Source organism: Triturus cristatus, chromosome 1_1 (assembly GCF_964204655.1).
Source record: "Triturus cristatus chromosome 1_1, aTriCri1.1, whole genome shotgun sequence".
Taxonomy (NCBI): Eukaryota; Metazoa; Chordata; class Amphibia; order Caudata; family Salamandridae; genus Triturus; species Triturus cristatus.
In genome coordinates, this window is record NC_140579.1 from 179,937,147 (window position 1) to 179,958,648 (window position 21,502).

A 21,502-nucleotide genomic window follows, 5' to 3' on the forward strand; every position below is an offset into this window, starting at 1 on the left:
TTTTATTTATTGCTTCCCTTTTCTTGAAGTACCCTATCTGTGGTATCATGTACTATCTGAGGAACTAAAGGTGTTCCTATCATCGGGGCACTAGGGGTCATTCTATTGAATCCATCATTATAAGGTGGAGGACTTTTCATCAATATGTCTTCTAGGTATCCCTCTTCTGTTTCTCCGCTACCTAACCTGGTTAAATGCTTGGTTTTCTCTGTATATTTACCTCCTGTCTGCTCTTCTGATGTTAACACAGGATATAAACCTTCTGCCACCATGACCTGTCTCCATTGTTTCATTTGACTCTCTCTAGTCTCTCGGGGAAAGTTTGGGTAATATTTGCTTAAAGTCCTGTTACTTCGTGGTCTGTCATGTTCAAAGGTTTCCATTTCCCATTCTTCTAAAGCTTCATATTGAGTCAATCTAGGTCTGGGTTCTAATTCATTCATTCGTGTTCTTAAGTTGTACAATATTCTTCCATTAAAGTTTCCGTACTCAAGAAATGCTAATATACCATCACCTTTTGTGTATTCTACTCAATTTTCTAACCATACACAGGTATGATAGCCTCTCTCTACCATCATGTAAGATGCAGGTGTATTTGGAGGAATGGGAATCCCCTCTCCACTCTTAATGGATTTGTCCTTTTTGAAATAATTCTTAACCCTTTGCATAAATGTCATTTTTCACTTTTCTCCGTACATAGCGTGCTTGTGCTTAAGGTACTGCTCGTAAGCAAACACTATAAATCTTCTATCTGGTCGAGTCCCCGTTAAAGTTGGATCGTACATACAATCTCCGTTAACTATTATTCTTGGGATTTCTATTTTTATGACCAATCAAAAGCTTGCTTTAATAAAAAATATTCTCCAATATCCGCGCGGATTCTATTCTGAAGACCAATCAACTTCTACTCTGCTCGCTCAGCCAATGCTTGCGCAGCTTTTCTGTGACGTCAGTATCACTCCTTACCACTGACCCCTCCTTTATACTTTCGCATCAACTACACACCCGCTGTTTCAACCAATCCCAGCGCGGCTCTTAGTGACGTCAGTGCAGCACCCGCAACTGACCCCTCCTTTTCAAGGGAATGAGACAACTTATTTTTTCACAAAATTTTCACACAATTTCGTTAATTAACAACGTATAAACATTCGCTATTGTGTCTGACCCACTAATTCAAAGAATAGTTAATTTCATTCATTGCGATTAAAACCCTTCCGCTTACTCTTCACACAAGCATCAGAGAACCTGCTACTCATTCAGATTTACCTTTTCTAGGTGATATAATACCCACATTCCACCAGTCAACTCCTCGCTACAGATTATTCTCACTTAACATACAAGAAATTTTCCCTAACTCAGTGCTTCCAGTCCTGCATAACTTTCAGCACTTTCTCGATCCAGACAAATAACCTCACTGCAGTGTGGCTTCCATTCACCACCCACTATTCAATAGTCCCGGCAATTTCCAGACAACGTAAAACAATACATAACGGATTTTGGTTAAAACATGAATCAATAATTAAAAATTTCAAAAATAGTCCTCACCTAACTAACTATACCAACCATGCCTCTGCTACCAAGTAAAACGGATGCAGCGGAGTTTACCAGCTCTACGCATTCATACACGCAACACTCATTTGGGCCCATATACATTCAATGAGCTAGTAAATATCCACTGGTTATCAATTTGGTTTTACCCTAGGAAACCTTTACACCAGTATTCTTACCATTCCTGTCTCCTGAGTAAATGAAAAATTTGAAAGATCTAGTAGTAGATTAGAATAGGGAGGAAATTAAAATAATGCATTTAACCTTTTTATTAAAAGAAACCGCAGACTCAGATTGAGTTTTAAAAGTTTATCTGAATTAATAATTTTGTGAGTCAAATCAGAATACACATGGATATGGCAGAATTCTCCAGAAAAAAAATTGTACAGTTAGCTTATAATCAGTTTGTATTAATTAATTACTTGCAATGACAGCACCTGAGGAGATAAAGAACAGAAAGCAAGTATGGAGCATTAACTCTCTAGTTATATTTACCTAGAATGGCGCAAGGACCTCTACATCAGAATGTCAAGGAATCCGGATCGGTTCAAGACCGGGAAGGTGACCTCTCCTAGTGTAACCCCAGCGTTACACCCCTCTCTGGTGCTACTCTCTCCGGCTCGTCCGGACCCCTTCCTAGATGTACCTCCTCGTTTGTTCCGCGAATTTCCCTAGGGTTGGATTCTTCAGTCAGATTGCAGCAAAATTGGGCAGCTTCTCAGCATAGCATCAGCATCTCAGCATCAAGTGTCTAACTATCTAGAACTTACCTCTGTTATACCAATTCAGATGTATGATTCCCCCCCCCTCTCCTCCCCCCCCCCCCCCCCCCCCCTAAATGTTTCAATTCCATGTTCACCCGCAATTTTGATTGGGCCAAGCAGTGGGGTGAGGACATCACACCATACTAAGTGCAATACTTTTCTTTAGTCTATTGTCTAGCTTCCCGCCTCTTAATTTTAATACCCACAAGCTTTATTCCCACAAGCATTTCATATGTGGATCGATAAGTCTATATTACAATGTTGCGTCCTCTTCCTCTCATAGGGTCAAGAGTTGGTTTTCCCATGTCCTTGCTGGGCTTAGGGTTTGGCAGCCAGTCAATTATTTCACTTGAGGACAAACAGACGTTACGCATGTGTAGAAGCCACAAGAAAACAGACGCGGTCACCCTCCAAAGGCCAAATATGAACTATTAATAAAGTCAGAGAACATGTTAGAATACAAAAGTAAATGAATTCACTGTATACCACTTACTGCTACTCTAACCCCATTTACGTAATAAATCTTTTGCATTAATGACTTAGTAAATTGTTTTTTTTTTTATTTTTTTCAATTTTTTTTTTTTCTTTGTCCTCATTTGCCATTACCTCCACTCGCCGAAGAGAAGCCAAGCACCAATTATCTGCCATAGAATGTTGTATCGATCTATACTCCATATCTTTTTCTGGGCAGAATATGTATATTAGGCGGGAGACTACCTCTTTGAGCAAGGAACGGAGAGGCACCAGTCAATATAAGTCGACCCAGGAAAAAAAACGTACGGGGGAGACCACTTTCCAGGATCATCGGACCCGGGGAAAGGAAAAAAAAAAAACCCCGGTATCCTATCTCCAGTTTGTTAGCAATTCCCAAAAGGACACCTTTTGTTTGGAGCATGTTCTAGCCTGATCAGTCTTGGCGGTTTCATACATTGATGTCAGCCACGCAGCGTGAGATGGGGCTTTGGCGTCCACCCAAAATTTACATATTTGTCGTCTTGCCAGGATGATGGAGAAAAAAAGGAAAGACTTTGCCTGTCCAGATATATTTCCCTCCAGACCAAAAATTATTAGCGGAAGAGTAATTTCCAATGATAAGCTTAGAATTGAGGCCAAGGTGGCCATTACTTCCTCCCAAAACAGCCTGATGGCCGGGCAATCCAAAAACATATGTATATCTGAGGCTGCCACCAAATTACACTTGTTGCATTTCTTCCCAGTGAGAAACTTGGAGAGCCTCAGGGGTGAAAAGTAGGCCCGATGAAGGGTAAACAGGTGATTACGTCTTAGCCAGACTGGTTTCACAATTTTATAAAGAAAAGAAAATGATCTTATCCATAAATCCTCACACTGGGGGATCAACTCCTTCCCCCATAGCTTTTCTGGCAGGACAAAGTCTCCATCCGCCTCCTCCACCATACCCCAATACCAGATTGCCACTTCTTTGCCCCCTTCTTGCTTTTCTACCAGTTGTTGTTCAAACTGGCTATAACTCCCCACTTGAGGACCTTTCCTATTTTCCGCCCGTACCCAGCTATCACACTGTATATACTTGAATCTAGAGAAGGCCGTGCCCACCCTGTCCCTCAGAACCTCCCAGTCTTTTACCCTTCCATCCACCAGTATCTCTCCCCATCTTAAAATCCCAGCGTCCCTTACCGGGGCTATCCTGCATAGAGGGTGGAAGGCCGGGAGAGTCCCAAACCGGCGCAAAATTAGAATAATAGTCTTACTTGACATTTTTTCTTATCTGAACCCAATTTAATAAGGCAGATTGCAAGGTCTTTAGTCTGACTTTCTTGAAATATTTCATGTCTCCAAACTTAATTAAAAAACCATCCAATGGGATGTCCATTCCCCCTAGCATAGCCCTGAACATACTCCCCAAAGATGATGTTACGGGAGTTTTCAGAAGCATCCTCGAGTAAGTTAGCTGAAATGCCCATGCGTAATATAACAGGTCTGGCAAAGCCAGACCTCCCTTTTCCCTCCTCCTTCTCAACTTCTTCCAAGTCAGCCTTACTGCTTTAAAATTCCAGATAAACTAATTTATTTCTCGCTGACATTTTTCCACTTTTCTCTGATCGAAGGACAGGGGGATTGAGTTAAAAATAAAAGTGAATTTTGGTAGAATAGACATTTTGACTAAGTTTACTCTCCCAAAAATCGAGAGTGGTAAGAATGTCCAGGATCTCAAAAGTTTCCTAGTATCCGTTGCTACCCGATCTTAATTAGACTGTGCCAAACTACCTAAATCATGAGTGATACGTATTCCCAGATATCTCATTGAAGATACAACTGTAAACTGTGGATGTGGAACGTTCCAACACATAATCTGTTTTATTGGCATTAATATCATAACCAGAGATTTGCCCAAATTCTCCTGCCTTTTTGATTACCGTCGGAAAAGCTCTCTGTGGATCTGAAGTGTACACCAAAATATCGTCCGCATACAGCGCTATTCGCTTCTCCCATTCACCATATGCAAATGAAGGAATATCCACTTCCTTTCTCAGAATATGGGCAAACGGCTCTATATAGAGGTTAAATAAGAGCGGGGATAATGTGCAGCCCTGTCTAGTGCCTCTGGTCATTTTTATTGGGTCTGTTAGAGTGCCATTGACTAATAATCTAGCTGTAGGAGCCCTATACAATGTCTCGACTACCCGACAAAAAACCTCCCCCAGCCCAAATCTTCTCATAACCTCCACCAGATAGGGCCAATTGACCCTATCAAAGGCTTTTGTGGCGTTTAGGGTCAGGGTGGCGAGTGGAAGAGAAAAAGTTGTTGCGATGTCAATTGCCCCAACCAACTCACGAGTATGATCAGCCAGCTGGCGTCCCCTTATAAAACCCCTTTGATCTGGATGAATTATAGATCCGATTACCTCCCCCAATCTTAATGCCAAAATAGATGTGAAAATTTTGTAATCGTTGTTTAGAAGAGAAATCGGCCTATAAGACCCACATTCTGATAGCTTTTTCCCTGGCTTTGGAATAAGAACAATCGTGGCGTCCTTCCATGATTCAGGGGAGTTCTCCCCTCTTAAAAGAATGGCATTAAAGAGACTTGATAATAGAGGGGTAATAACGGGACTTATCGCGCGATATAATTCTCCAGGTAAGCCGTCCGGACCCGCCGCTTTCCCCTTCTTTAAATGGCCGATCGCTTTTCCCACCTCCTCTTCTGAGATCTCCTTCTCTAAATGGACCCTATGTAATGTTTGCAAAGATGGTAGATCGATATTGTTTAACCAGCTCTCCCTGGCTTCCGGATCATCCCTGACCTCTTCCTTGTATATATCTTGAGAAAATTCCTGAAAGGCGGTTCCGATTTCCCAGTCTGAGGTTCTCATAGTGGTGTCACCATCTCGTTTGATCTCTTTGATATACTTTCTAGCCTGTTCCTTCTTAACCTTCCATGCCAGAACCTTTCCTGCTGATTCCCCAAATGCAAAATTAGAGATTTTACTCGCTTCCCATCTTTTAGTAAGCCTTTCTTGTTGTATACTTTCAAGCTGACATCGCAAATTGGCCTGTTTTTCTGCCACCCCCAAGGAAGCCATGTTAGAGCCCAACTGCTGCTCTATTTTGGCCAACTCCATCTCGATGTTTTGTATTTTATGACGATAAACTTTCCTCCTATAAGTAGCTCTGTTGGTTATACAGCCCCTAATAAAGGCCTTCAAGGCATCCCACACTGTGTTGATGTCAGCCGAGCCCAAATTTATGTCTAAAATTTTTTTTACCTCCGCTGACAGAAAGTTTATCTCTTCTTCCTCTAATAATATCGTACGATCAAAGGACCAGGATGATACTTTCTTATGGGTGGCCCCTTGAAGCTCAAAAATAATGGCCATATGGTCTGAGATGTGTGAAGGAAGGTATTAAAGCTCTTTTAACGAGTCTTTTAGTATATAGCTGAAAAGGGCATAATCAATTCTAGATTTGTGTTTATATTTAAGGTTATGAAAAGAAACCCCCAGCTTATTTCCTGACCTTTCCCTCCATACATCTGCTAAACCGAGGTTCTCCATTATATCCAGCAGAGCCAACCTGGATTTGGATAGAACGAGCGCTCTTGACCTGAAAGATTTGTCTAACATAGGATTAAGAACAATATTAAAGTCACCAACCCATATAACTGGATCATGTAAAAGTATGAGATGGTTCTGGATTAGCTTGAGATAGGAGGGATCGTCTTGGTTCGGTCCGTAATATCCCACCAGTGTTAATGGAGTATCCTCCAATATGATACTAGAGACTAGCCATCTCCCACTACGATCTTCCTTATAATCCAAAATTTGGACTTTAACCGATTTTTTGAAAATAATTAAAACCCCTCTTATGTTAGCGGATTGGTCCGTGCATAGGAACGTCCCTACCCAACTCTGTTTTTTTAGTATATCCGAGACCTCTAGCTTTAATAGATGGGTTTCCTGGATGACGATGGCCTGCGCAGAAGAATCTTTCAAGTACTGTAGAATTTTATTGTCTACGACTTTTTACTCGCAGGCCATTGACATTCCAGGATAAAAACCTGATAGGAATCATCTGTAAGGGAATTTTTTTTAATTTTTTTTACTGTTATTGGCATAGGCCAGGATAGACCATTTCACTGTTAATGAAAGGCTTATGCAAGGAGCCAAGCTTCTGTCCTTAGTTGTGAGATAGATTAAGCCACGCCCTATTTACAACACTAAGTTAGCATAACCGAGATCATGGTTAGCAAGCAAGCTTGTCGTTTCTGCTGCGCTGCACACGACACTGTTGTTATGTGTTATTCATTTTAGAAATGCTGACTCGACTTTGCCTTACAGGATAACAAACTGTTGTTTCACATTCTTAACCGTGAAATGTGCCCTTGGTCTGTACATCATGCAAAGAACGCGTCTGGGTCACTAGAAGGTACAGAGTGTTGTGTTTAGATTGATCGTACCACTTGTTAGACATATCATGCATACAGCTGCCAATATCTGAAGGACAAGCGTCTTTAATATTGCAGAACAGTTTGGTTTTACATTCATTCGAACAGAAGAGCTGATGCATGCTGTGAGAGCTGATCCTTTGATGTGATTCTACTAAGCTGATCTATACGGTATGGGGTCCCCCCTGTTAGCCTAAGAGACCTTCTAATAGTCTAATAATAATAATGTATTAGATTATAGTGAAAGGAGTGTGGCCGTATACCACTGTCATTAATAGTATGATTGCTCCTTTCATTTTATATGGTATTGTAATAATGCTTATGGTTCTGATCTGTACTGTTAGTCTGCTAGTGTTAGACAAAGTACTGCATCTTAGGACGCGAGGTTTATAAAATAAACTCTTTAAACTTTACCGTGTCTGTATTATTATGTTGTGGACTAACAAATAAGTACGAACAGGTATTTCGGATTCCCACCACTCCTGAGAAATATCTAAGTCGCTTGTTCTGGTTTGTCTATACATTGGGACTGCCTAGCTAGATCTAGGCTAACGAATGGGATACTAAGCTAGTCGGATAAGGGGTTCTGGGTTCTGAGGGGAGTTTTCTGGTACACCACAATTCTCTGAGGTCCTGGTCTCCTGCGCATAGTTCTGTGCAAAAGCAGAATCCCTGCAACATGGCGCACCTAACGTTTGGTCTTAAGTTCTGAGACGCTTTAGTAGTACTAGTTTTAGTCCACAACTACCCTCACTCTTGTTTCCGGAAAACTTGAGTGACGGTTTAACCTACCTAGGTTTAGACTAAAGGTTCTATCAAGCTTGAAAATTAAAAAGGTTATAATTTTTGAGCCCAAGTGCTACTGTGAATATCGTTGTTACTCTTTAAGGAGTCCTTATGGCGGTTAATATTCCCGCTCATAGTAGGGTTCCTCTGCGCACTTATTTGAGGGCGTATGGGGTACCTGGTGACGGGATGTCCGTAGTCTTTGTGGTCAGTGCTGATACCACCTACCCGTATGAGTTGTTTTACTCATGGGTGACCTTTGCGGAGGTGGATACAGACGATAATTTGTTCCACGAATATACAGCCTCGGCTGTACCTGCGGCTTATGCCCCATATCGGATTCTGGAAATTCCTATTTCTGCCTGGCAGCATACAATTTGGTTTAATGGCGCCCTCCCCCATGAGGTCGTATCGGCGAGAATGGGCCCGTTGTCAATTGCAGGGGCTACATGGCCGGTACTGGCCGGATATACTCCACACCCACGCTACCTGACGGTGGGAGTGGGTGATTTACGAACGCTACACACAGCCCTGATTACGGTCCATAGGGCTTTAGTGCAGTATGTGTCACGCACAGTTCAGGTGGGAGCACCTGCGGTTGCTGGACACGGGGCGGATCACCATCACGCGGTGGTGATAAGCCCTGTTATGGTTAACGCGGTTGTCGGCAAGCGCCCCCTCAGTAAGGATGAATTTCCTTACTGGCTTGCGGAAAAATTTGATCAATTAGAAGCCGTGTTTCCAAACACTACACCTGTGGATAAACAAAGGATACTCACCATTACTTTGCCAAAAGACCTAGTCCCTGAACTTGTTGATTGTGACAATTGGGGCAAGGTCTTTGCTGCGACATATTCGAAGTGCTACGGCACTCCGTCTATGGCTGTACTACCCTCCGTCATCAAGGAAGTTCAAGAAAGTCATGGTGCGGAGGCAGCTATTGAGTTGGTATTAAGGCTTGTCGACAGTTTCGATGTGATTTGTTCCATGGTAATGGGCAACCTCAAAGGAGATGCCATGCAGTTCCAAGTTGGTAATATGCTGGAGCTTGTGGCAGATGCCGATAAGCCTAGGGAGTTCGCAAAAATTATTGCGAAAACCTATAGGATGGTTGGACGTAGTGCCTTAGGTGTGAAACCCACCATCAAAATTCCCGATGTAGTGCAACAAACTAAGGTGAGTTCGTCTACAAAAGACGAAAAGCCCAACTTTCCTAAACAAAGTTGGCGAGCCAAAAAACAAGAGAAGCAGCAACAGAAACGGGTTTCTCGTCCTGCCTCACCAGTTCAGTCGTATAGTGAACGTACTTATGATTTGCGCGATCGTACTCGTATTAAGTCACCTGATAGGTTTCAGGTTTCTGAACAACGCTCTCCTCGTTCTTCACAGGAAACATCGACTTCGCACTCTGGTGGTGGAGAGCGTGGAAGAGGACGGGGCACTCAAGGTCGAGACCAGCCCCGCCAGACTGACGGTAAAGGCAAGCAGGAAGACGCTGCCAGACCACGTCCACCGTTTCAGAAAAAGAAAGTTGCTGCTATCTCAGCGAGATATGCCTCAGATGGTCAGGACACAGCTTCGGAACCTGACATGGGCACTAACGCTGCTAGACAGCGCGGCGGAAGTTACAGTAGTGCGGGAAGCATTGCGTCCATTTCTGGAGGCGACAGCAACTGACATTTATGTGACAGTTGAAACTGCTGATACTCGCGTAGCCCCCCTCCCGGAAATATTATTTGAAATAGTCCTTAATATTGAGGGTGACATACAACGCAAAATTAAAGTGGTTTTTTGGGATAATCTTACCACCACATATGATATTCTTTTGGCGGAGAAAGATTGGCCTCCGGCTTTCATTTTGGACGCCCCTAGGGGAGAGGAAGTTATACTTCCTTCCTTTGGGCACGCAGTGCCCACGGAGGAGTCTACCAGGTTGGCCGGGGAGTAGGCGCAGGTGCTTGCGCCTGCGTTATATCGTAATCAGGTTGGCTGGGATAAATGTTCTCCCAATCACGAGATTCCATTGCGATCCGATCCCCAGCCTCAACTCCAATATCCCATACGTCGCGAGGCAAGATCTCACGTCGCGTCCATCCTTGAACAATTGGAATATCAAGGAGTGATTGAGACATGTGTGTCACCCATGAATAATCCTTTATTCACTGTAACGAAGCCTGACGGGTCGTACCGCCTAGTTTTGGATTACCGGCATTTAAACTCGCATTGCCGGACGTGTGCGGTACAAAATACTCATAGTTCGGCTCTCGTAGATAGTCTTGTGAGAAAACGTTTCAAAACTACGCTCGACTTATCCAATGGCTTTTATTGCCATAATCTGGCCCCTCTTAGTTATGAGTGGACAGCATTCACCTCGGGTGGCAAACAAAAATTGTTCAAGAGGCTCCCGATGGGCTATAAAAACAGCCCTGGAGTTTTTGCCGCTCGCGTGGTCTCTCTATTGGAGATGGTAGACCCGGAAGCATACTCGTATGTCGATGACATCTATCTGACAGACGACGAGTTGCTTCCACACCTTGCTCGTGTGGATAACATAGTGTCTATGTTTGCAGACTTCGGTTACAAGTTTAACTTTAAGAAGTCGCACATTGCTGAATTTACAGTGTTGTTCTTGGGGTACGAACTCAATAATGAAGGTCGAGGCTTGGCACCGCAGTTCCTTGAGAAATGCGCAAACCTCCGTATCCCTACGACACTGAAAAAACTACAATCCTTGCTGGGTTTTCTGAATTTCGGTCGATCCTACATTCCTGATTATGCCCAGCGTATCAAGACGCTTTATGCCTTGATACAACCAACTTATACCAGATCTTGCTGGCTGCCAGAGCACTCGTTTGCATTGTATACTTTGCAAACTGATTTTCTTACAGCTAAATATCTAAAAACTCGTGACAACCACACCAACCTGGTCATTAGAATTGTTCCAGGCGCGGAAGGTTTCACGTACTTAACGTTCAACGAGGGTGACACAGTCCCCATTGCTTACAAATCTCATCTGTACACTTTGGCTGAGCTGCGATTTTCCACTGTTGAAAAAGTCTTAACAGCGGTTCAGATGGCGATCCTGAAAGAACGAGCGCTATCACAGGGAAAACGCATGCTGGTGGTAACACCGTTTCCTGCTCTCGAAGCAGTCACTAAAGCTAGTTTACCAAATTCCAAGGCTTTGCATCCAAGGTGGATACAATGGGCGACCTCCTTAGCTTCGCCTGACGTCGAATACATCTTTGACGCGGCGTTGCAGACTCAAGAGAGTTTGGAGTATGAATTCGTTCATCCTGCTCCACAGTCATTGCGCCCCATCGAGGAATACCATTGTGTCATATACACTGACGGGTCGGCGCAACCCGCAACTGGATCAAGGCACGCTTATTCAGCGGCTTGCGCAATTGTAGTCGGTACTTTCGTGAATGGAGAGTTCAAATCTGATGCTGTGCATACGCAGTCATTGGGTGATTGTACCGCGCAACTGGCGGAGCTTCGTGCTCTGGTGCTTGCACTTGAGTTTGATGATCACAGAGTCACTACTCTTATAGTGAGTGACTCTTACTATTGTGTTCAATCTTACAACGACAATTTACTTTTTTGGATTATGAATGGTTTTCGTGATTCCAAAGGTAGCGCAGTGAAGCATAAAACGCTTTGGGCTCGAGTGTCGGAACTCAAAGGGAGTCTGCCACTTGTGGATGTAATTCACACTCTTGGTCACCAACGAGTTGGTGTCCATGCTGTCGGTAACAGTTTGGCTGACGAGGCAGCTAAAACAGCAGTGGCGACGTATTTAGTAGCAGCAGTTACAAGATCAAAATCTAAGATAGATGCAGACATCTTAGCAGCTATTGCTGCATCAGAGACAGGGACAAACTTCCCTAGAGGTTTCCCTTCTCGATACCATTATCACTTAAGTCCTGATAACGTCCCATTAGTGAGGATTAACGACGTTGGTGATAGATTGATTCCCAACGCGGACTGCAGACCAAATTTGATAACAGCTGCCCACGAAGGTGTTGCGTCTGCGCATGCTGGAGTGTCAGCAACTGTGTCTCTTTTGCAGCAACGTTACTGGTGGTATGGTTTGTATAAACAAGCGCGGGCTTATGTACTTAATTGTGACATTTGCCAGCAGATCAAACCTTCTTCTGTTGCGCGTCCACCTCCAACGCAGCTGCATATATCTAATCAACCACTAGCGTGTGTTTATTTAGATCACTGCGGTCCTTTTACCTCTGATACTGCGTACAAGTACATCTTGGTTGCAGTGGATTCGTGCACACGTTTTCTGTGGGTGTGGCCACAAAGGAGTGCTGATGCCAGGACTGTCATCAAAGCATTGCGTGTCTTCATAGGGAGTTTTGCGTGTGGTACCCTTCACTCTGATCAGGGCCCGGCGTTCGCCTCTAAGGCTTACAAAGAGGCAATGAGAAGTTTGGGGGTCCAAGTCAAATTTTCGTCTCCATACCGGCCTGAGGGCAATAGTGTTGTGGAACGGATGAACCGTGACCTAAAGCAATCGTTGACTGCCAAGGTGTTAGGTACAGGCCGGAACTGGCTTGCCCACTTGTATGACGTCCAACGTGCACTTAATAATCTCCCTAGAAGGTCTCTGGGTGGGCGGACCCCGTACATGATGCTCTTTGGAGTGAGAATGTTTGTTCCGGACCTTGATGGTCTAGACATGGCGGCAGCTGCCGCGCCTTTTGACCTCGATGACCACTGTGCTGTATTACAGAATCTACAAGAAGCAAGAGACACTCTAGCGAAGGAACACGTGCCCTCTACATCTGAAGAAGCGCTCCTGATTCCGGTGGTCGGCTGGCTGCCTCGAGTTGGTGATCTGGTCCGTGAGAAGGTGGAGAACAAGGAGTTTGGCCCCTCTTATCGTGCACCAGTCCCGGTGCTTGGAGTATTGGGTACACGTACAGTTGTTTTACCACCACTTCCTGGTCGCAAGGAAAACAGGTACATTTCAATTGAAAATGTCAAGCTACACAGGGTGGCCGATTGTCCATAGTATGACACCTTCGGTTTCCTGCCCTTCAATGCTGAGAAACACTGTTGTGTTGCCACCATCTATCATCGTGCCTGAAGTTTCCATTGAGATGCATACAGTTGCAGACCTGCCTGTGCCTCCTTCTGCTGGTGGTTTGCCTGGTGATCCGGAGTATGTTTATCCTACAGAAGCCGCTTTTCCCCTATTAAATACTTACCCAGTCACATTCTTCCTTTGAAACTGAATCATTGACTTCCACTGTCCCTTCCAAAATCTCTATATTTTTTGCCTGGTTCAAGAGACATTTTTTGGTTGCACCTTGGACTTACATCTGGTTGGTGCTAATTTGTATTTTTTTATTTATGACAATTGGTTTTGTGGTAGTGTTTTTTAGACTTATCAATGGACACTAATTGATGGAACTTTGGCCCCCCATTCCTCATCACACATCATGAAAAGAGACCAGACGTTTGTGAACATCACCGCCTGGCCTGTACGTGATGGGATTGCTTGGGATGCAGTGAACTTTCAAATTCATGGTCCCACCGAAGTTATTAATGTGCCAACTGTTTTTCGTGTTTCTATGGGTGATGTAGTTAAACAAAACATCCGCTCAGATGATTGGGATGTACAAGCAATAGAAGCACTGTTTTCTGATTTAAAATATTATGCTGCATTTGATGCTGAAGATCTGTATTTAAATACTGCAAACTATGTTGAGCAGTTTTGTTTTTAACATTATGGCACACATTTCCTACACAGAGCAAATACTTTTAGAAATTTTGTTAATTTCACTCAATGGGAACATTGTCCTGTCCCTATGCCCGACAGCTCTGCCACTTTATTGAAAAAAATTCACATACTTTTCGGATTTTAGTGTGTCAAACCCTGAGTCTTTTTATTTTAAGGTAGCGGTAGAACCCACTTCTAAGGTCAGACTGACACACACACAAAATTATTATATTCCAAATCCTTTATGGATGAATTGGCTATTGGAGGTTATGACGTATGGAAAGCTACTGTCGATCTTAAATCGGTTTGGGGAACTAAACCGTGGCAAGTACAAGGAACAAAAGCTTTGCATCGTGCCTGTCTTATCCCAAACCATATCTTATTTTTAAATTCATCTATTTTTCAGACCACCTGTTTTGGATTGGCTATATCTAAAAAATTAAATTCCCCCTCGATCCCTGATCTGGGTGCTTATCCTGGTTGGGAAAATCACTCAGATCTGTCTCTTACTATGTTACAGTCGCTTGTTTCCAATGGCACCTTCAATATTTCGACATTGAATCCTGAGGGTTGGTTTTACATTCATTCGAACAGAAGAGCTGATGCATGCTGTGAGAGCTGATCCTTTGATGTGATTCTACTAAGCTGATCTATACGGTATGGGGTCCCCCCTGTTAGCCTAAGAGACCTTCTAATAATAATAATGTATTAGATTATAGTGAAAGGAGTGTGGCCGTATAACACTGTCATTAAAAGTATGATTGCTCCTTTCATTTTATATGGTATTGTAATAATGCTTATGGTTCTGATCTGTACTGTTAGTCTGCTAGTGTTAGGCAAAGTACTGCATCTTAGGACGCGAGGTTTATAAAATAAACTCTTTAAACTTTACTGTGTCTGTATTATTATGTTGTGGACTAACAAATAAGTACGAACAGGTATTTCGGATTCCCACCACTCCTGAGAAATATCTAAGTCGCTTGTTCTGGTTTGTCTATACATTGGGACCGCCTAGCTAGATCTAGGCTAACGAATGGGATACTAAGCTAGTCGGATAAGGGGTTCTGGGTTCTGAGGGGAGTTTTCTGGTACACCACAATTCTCTGAGGTCCTGGTCTCCTGCGCATAGTTCTGTGCAAAAGCAGAATCCCTGCAACATAGTGAGGTCTGACTCTTGAACTTTTATTACTTTTCCCCACTTCCCCCTGTTCCCCCCCCCACACCCCTCCCCCCTCCCCTGAAGTACCCTTCCCCGGAAAACCCTTCCTTCCTAACTCCTGCCAGATGTATGGCAAGGTTTACGTCCCCCTCCCCCCATCCAGCTCCTTATTTGTTTGTTTTTTGTCTTTCTCTTTTTTTTTTCTTTACTTTTATCTTTCCTATTTTCCCTTTCCCTTTACTAACCCTTTTTACCTTTTTTTTGTTCTTTCCTCAAAAGTGCTAATAATCCCAAAATAAATTAAAAAAAAAAAAACCAATTTCAGCAAGCCCAGGATTTCCTCTCCTAAGGCCCCATATTATTTTAGAATCCCTTTTGTTCCCTTTTTTTTATTTTTTAAATTTAATGACGAGCTCTTCAATTTGCTCCCAACTTTGCTAGAAATTCGTCTACTTCAATGGGTGTACGAAAGTTGTACATCTTGTTGTTATACATGACACGCAGAAATGCTGGGAATCGCATCTGAACCGTGGCCCCTACCGCCCTGAGTTTTTCCATCCTATGGCCCAACTCCCATTGACGGTCCAATGTCCCCTTAGACAAATCTGACCTAATTTCACAGAGAAAATCAGGGCCCTTGAGAGTTTTTGATTTTAAAGCGAGATTCAAAATTTTCTCTTTCAAAGAATATGTCTGAAAGTTTATCAGAATCTTACGCGGTTTGGCTCTACCAGGATTAAGGCGGAAGGGGTCACGATGAATCCGCTGTATATCCTTTTCCAGCACCTCTGCAGGCTCGTCGACTTTAAGTGAATCTCTCAAAAGTGACACCACAAACGCCTTTATGTTCTCCCCCTCTCTTCCCTCCGGAACCTTCAGAATCCGCAGATTAATCCTCCGTGAGAAATTCTCCAATGACTCAACCCTCTCCTTCATAACTTAGCCTTCCCTTCGCAAAACCTGAATCTCCCCCTCAACTAGATCAAGTTTTGATTTTAGGACTCCCACCTCTCCCTTCAGATATTCTGTTTTATCACGGAGCATATCCACTTTCTTTTCGAGTGTATCGCAGACTGCTCTTATTTCTTTCTGATTTGCCTCAGATATGGCAAAATCACTTCAAATCTCCTCCCTCGCTAACATGGCAGTCATAATGGATTCAAGGGAGTTATTTAACTCCCCACCCCCTCTCCCACCCTCAGTCCTACCAGAAGTATCCAACGTGAAAACTGCGCCCTCCCTGTCTTGTGTTTGCACCTGAATTATATCGATGTTATCAGGGAGAGGAACCGTGGGCACCGGGATAGAGCCATGGGAAGAGGACGAGGTATGCTCGAAAGTAGTAGGAGAGGTAGTAGGGTGAGGAAGGGAAATGGGGGGAGCCAAACCCCCTGAACTGGGAACCTGTGAAACCTGTAGAGGCTGGGGTATTGTGGGAGGGGGGGGGGCGTGTCTGTATGTGTTACTTTGTCCAAACCGTCGGACAGGTGAGTCTCCTCCATTCCTCCCCTCCCTGTCAAACTGCCAGAGCCCTCGGAGCTGATATTCAGAACCTGGGGGAGTACTTTGAAAAAAGAGCGAAGGGAAGGGGTGACCCGAACTACGCTGCTCAGCCTACTATTATCTCTGCCTCTTCTTTTTTTCCCGGATTCTTTGCTAGGGTTGCCCCCCCCCCTACTTTTTTCGCTAGGGTGATCTGAGCTTCGACCACCTTCAGTTTGGTCTCTCGCAAAACGGGGGTTCTCTAGATTAGACAAAGCTTCTTTGACACCAGTTTTTAGGCTTTTCACACTTTTTCCTCTTCCCTGTTTCTTCCCCTTACTTCTTACGAGAAACTCCCCAGGTATTTTCCTTAAATTATGTTCGAGATCTCCAGCCCCAGCCTCCTCAGCCTTTCCCCCCTCCTTCCCCCCCTCTTTTCTTCAAAAACAGACTCCTCTTGGGAAGGGACAGTAGAGCCCCCTGCTGCGTCTTGGGCATCCAATGTGGCAATCAAAGTGGGGGTCACCCCCTCCCCCGTATCCCGCACCAAACCTCTGAACAAGAGTCCGCGGGCCGCCGCTCTGCGCCCTCTCCTGAGCTCCACGGCTGCTTCTCTCCACTTGGGTATACAGGAGGGGGGATGAAAATCACCTCCTGAGGCCAAACACATCCGCTCTGCCCGTAATCAACCAGGTGGGGTCCGGGAATCAGCGCAAGAGTCAGCCGGCTGCTACAACAGACCGGGGCCTCCACGAAGGCGGCTCTCCTTTTCCTCGATCTCCGGAGTGTCACAAAACGCGTCTCGGAGCAAGCGGAGCACCGGTAAGGAAGCCACCGCTATACGCAGCAAAAAAAATACGTCCCTCGGGAAAGCAAAAGTAAAAGTTCAGGCATAGACGGCGAGCCTACTCCAGGTTCACCGCCATCATAAGGAGTCGAGCGGAGCTGAACAGGAGCTCTAGGGAAGACGTGCGCGCCGCTCTAGCCTGCGGCTGCCATGTTTTCCTCCCTATGTAGCAATGACTTAGTAAATCTTGCATAGGTTAGATACAGCACGGCATGTTTGTTAGTGCATTACTTTAAAGCAGCCATATTAGAAGCTATTACGCAGCTTCAATGTCGTCGTCGTCCCCCCCCCCAAGCGACAGAAAAGTGTCATACTACGTAGATGTAGTAGACGCATGTGCAAAAAAGTTCCTGCGTTTTCGTGGCCATTTCAGGACACTCTGGTTATTCATTATTGAAGCACATAGGAAAGCTTCCCCTAGATACAAATGTAAAATGTGGTGCACTGTTAGTACTCACAGACAGGTTGATTATAATGTTATAGGTTATTCGAAAGGATTGCATATGAGCAAGTTTCTTTTTAATGCGAAACCTTGCTCCATCATTAGTATTTTATGAGCTGCAATTGTATTTTTCCCTGCTGATATCATGGCCTGCTAGACACAATGTTAAAATCTGTCTAGTATACTACCCCAGTGCTCGCAGTTGTCAACTTTTATGTCTTTGCTTTTCTACACAACTTTGTACAGCTGTCTGAAACCCATTTTAGTGGTGTTTGTGCTATTTAGGACACCAAATAAACAGCTACCGAAACTCCCTTCGACTGCCTATCTTGTGTCTTTAATGTGCCACAAGTCTTAATCAGCACAGAGAGGTACTGATTCCAGCCATTTTTTTTCCTTACCCCCCCCACTGCTCATTAGGTGACCTTTCCCACCTATTCGCCTTACATCCAGTCTAAACAGAACTGAAGCTCCCATATCACCAGGGCAGATTTCGGTCTGCAATGTACTTCCTATGCCAATAACTCTCTTGCAGTATCCTGTGACACTGTGATTGTCAAGGTATGGGGTACGCATTTCCTGATGCTACGGTCCTAGAACTCTACAATCTGCGCTTCACACAATCTTGGTTCCCTGCACTGTCTGAACCTGTACTACTGATCATCTTCTACTTCTCTGAAGATGCATTGTTAGACCTGGCCTATTCTGCAGTCACCCCCAAACGTTTTGCCTTCACCCTCCTGTTTTCTGAACCAGTTTTTGTTGGCTTTTAGGACTTTGTGCACTTTGCCAATGCTAACCAGTGTTTATGTGCTTGTAGTCTCATTTAAAGCAGTACTTTGTGTAACCAGGACCTGTGAATTAAAGGCTGCTAGTGGACTAGCAGCACTAATTCTTCCACCCACTTAAGTAGCCTTTTACACATCTCAGGCCTGCCAATGCAGCTTGTGTGTGTGCAGTTGTAAACTGCCATTTTGACTTGGCCAAATACACCTTTCTCCAGGCCTAAACCTTTCTTTTTAATGCATATCACTCCAGGATAGGCCCTAAATAGGTGTTATGGCAGGATGCATTGTATTTCACAAGTTGAACATGTACTTTTAAGTTTTACATTTCCTAGTAGTGAAAAACTCTAATTCGTGTTTCACTACTGCAAGGCCCATCTCTCTCAAAGGATAGCATTGGGTTACCGTATTATATTTAATAAGTGATTACTCTTGATAAGGCGCAGGTAGGGAAGTTGTGCTTAATATCTAAGGAATTGTAATTTAAAACCTTCTTTAATTGTAAAGTCGGATTATAAGGTACAGGTCAGAAAATGTCCCTTTTAGAAAGTTGGAATTTACCTACATTTTTTAAATTGCATATGTCCGGTTTTACTTGTTGGATTTTTGTTGTTTTGATGTCAAATATTTTAATACATTTTACTCTATTTCTCTAAATTGGTGTGGGATCTTTCTTGTGTTGTGTTTTCATCTTATTACTGTTTGTGCGCTGCATAAATACTTTACAGATTGCCTTTGTTAAGCCTGTCCAATTTGTGCTAAACTACTAGAGAGTCCAGCACAGATTAAGTGTCTTTTTGTGTTTCACCCTAAAAGAAATTGTAGCTTTTGCTTGAGAAGGGCTTACACCCCCTCAACCAATAACCCAATTTCTCACATACATAATCTGGCCTGTTTTTGGGCAGCCTTTAATATGATGATTGTATTCTATTTTTGGTTTATATTAACTAGAAATGTGCAGTGCTATGTGTATTTGAACCTTGATTAGCTTTCCAAATAAAAATATGGAAAGTCCACTAGTTACTACATTCTTCCCTGACCTTTGTTTTGGACCCATTCTTCTGTCCCTCTAGGCACAAGGTCCGTCATGCTCTAGCTCAGCTCTCTTCAGTCATGCTGAAGAATGAGACTCTGGATAAATGGCCTCAGATATTCCAGTACATGCAACAGATGTCACGAAGCAATGTACCTGAGCATAGACAGGTAAAATGATTTCTGACTTCTTACGTATACTTCACATTTTTATAGGACAGTGTTATTTTCAAAGATCTGCAATTATTCTGATGTTACCCTCATTGTTTCATATTTGCGAACAAGTTCTTTTTGTAGTTACTTATTCTCCATAGCCAAGAACTGCAGCAGAAAGGTCACTACATGCAATCGGTATCACACAAGTCTTGAAATGTTACTTACAAGTCATCCGTTCTCTGGATTCTCCCAAATATGTATAATCAGCCTAAAATCTCTGAGCACATTTGAGATCCGCAGAACACCATTATTTCAAATGATTTAGAAGTACAAAAAACATTTTGTGCATTTCTGTTTTAGTTGAGGGGTTTCTGGTCTGTTGATCCCGTTTTCCCCTACCCTTCTACTTTGCACAGAACTGTTGCTTGCACATAGCATTTCAATCTAATTTTAAAAACTTTTATTAACTTTTAAAGGAAAACGAAAAAGATATCCACGCACCTTACTTGTTTTAACGTGTTCACTGTATGAATTTGATTGTGCTTGCGCGTCTCACTTACGGATTGCCACAGAGTCGCCATATTTAGGCAGTGGTCTCTAGTCTTGTGGCGGCCGGGCCCTATTTCAATGCGTGCTGCGCAGACCCGCAGCGGATGCGCCGCTGGTGCGCCTAAGGCAAGCCCGTCTGCGCCAGTCAGCGTCCCAAAAGCGGCCAGCGCCAGCCATGCTGCCCGCCGAACACCAGGATTGGAGTGTAGATTGTGCTATACCAGAGATCTGTGGGCTCTCTGTCCCCGGTCCTGCCCCAACCAAGGTAACTGGGATGTGGCGGACTGCATTAACATCATATGCCCGACCTGCGGCTTTAAGCTGGGTGTTGGTTCTGTCTCTTCTGCCCAACCCAGCACTTTTTTGCGCAGTGCCCCACCCATCTCCGCTGCGCTACTTAACGTTCGCTCACTCAGGAAACATCATGTACATGTCTTTGAGCTCCTTGTCGACCGTCCGGTAGACCTTCTGTTTATTACGGAGACTTGGCTTGACTCTACATCTGATATCATTGTCACCCTGGCTATGCCCGAGGGCTATAAGATTTCCAGAGCTGATCGCCCAGAGAGGGTGGGAGGGGGTAGCGGGGGGAGGGCGACAGTGACCATTATTTATAAGAATTAGTGGGACCTTTGCAGGCGCGATGTTACTTCCTGGGGAGACTGTGAGGCCCTTGATTTTAGTATTCGCTTTTCAGCTCACTTCACTTTGTGAGGCTCCCTGATTTACAGGCCCCCTGGTCCTTTGGGCCCCTTTCTGGAAGTGTGGGTGATGCTGTTAATTCTCGGGCCTTGCAATTTTCCCATTAAATTGTGTTGGGAAACCTTAATATTCACTTTGATCAGGCAGACAACAAGGATTCGCTTGACCGTCTGGACACTTTGCACCTGGCTGAACTTTCTCAGTGGATCAATCTTCCCACCCACCAGGCAGGTTATATACTAGACCCTATTTGCACAAATTTTCCCATTTTTTTTTGGAGGATCCACGTCCAGTCTCCTGGTCCGACCACTTTTTAACATTTTTCCTGGGAAGTTAGCCATCAGCAAGCTCGTATGGCAAACCAGCCTTTGGCAAAATTAACCCTCTTGCGCTTAGCCAGTCCTTGGAAGCTTCCAGGCCCACCCTCTCTGGGGATCTCGAGGGCCGGCTTGTTGATTTTACTAACTGGTTCTCCAGTGCAGTGGATTCGCTTGCCTCGCCACCATGTCCAAGGTTGTCTAGGGATTCTCCATCTAAACCCTGGTTTACTCCCGACCTCAAAGCAATCAAACATGAATGCAAGATC

At 44.0% G+C, this 21,502-nt stretch overlaps 1 protein-coding gene across 1 annotated transcript in view; it reads left to right on the forward strand.

The window, feature by feature from the left end:
* The window catches only part of IPO4 (importin 4), a 3,494,625-nt gene that overhangs the window by 784,053 nt on the left and 2,689,070 nt on the right, over positions 1–21,502 (forward strand). The window contains exon 5 of the mRNA XM_085624107.1: positions 19,551–19,680. Within this exon, the coding sequence (XP_085480233.1) occupies positions 19,551–19,680 (130 nt within the window). The remainder of the gene's footprint in view (positions 1–19,550; positions 19,681–21,502) is intronic.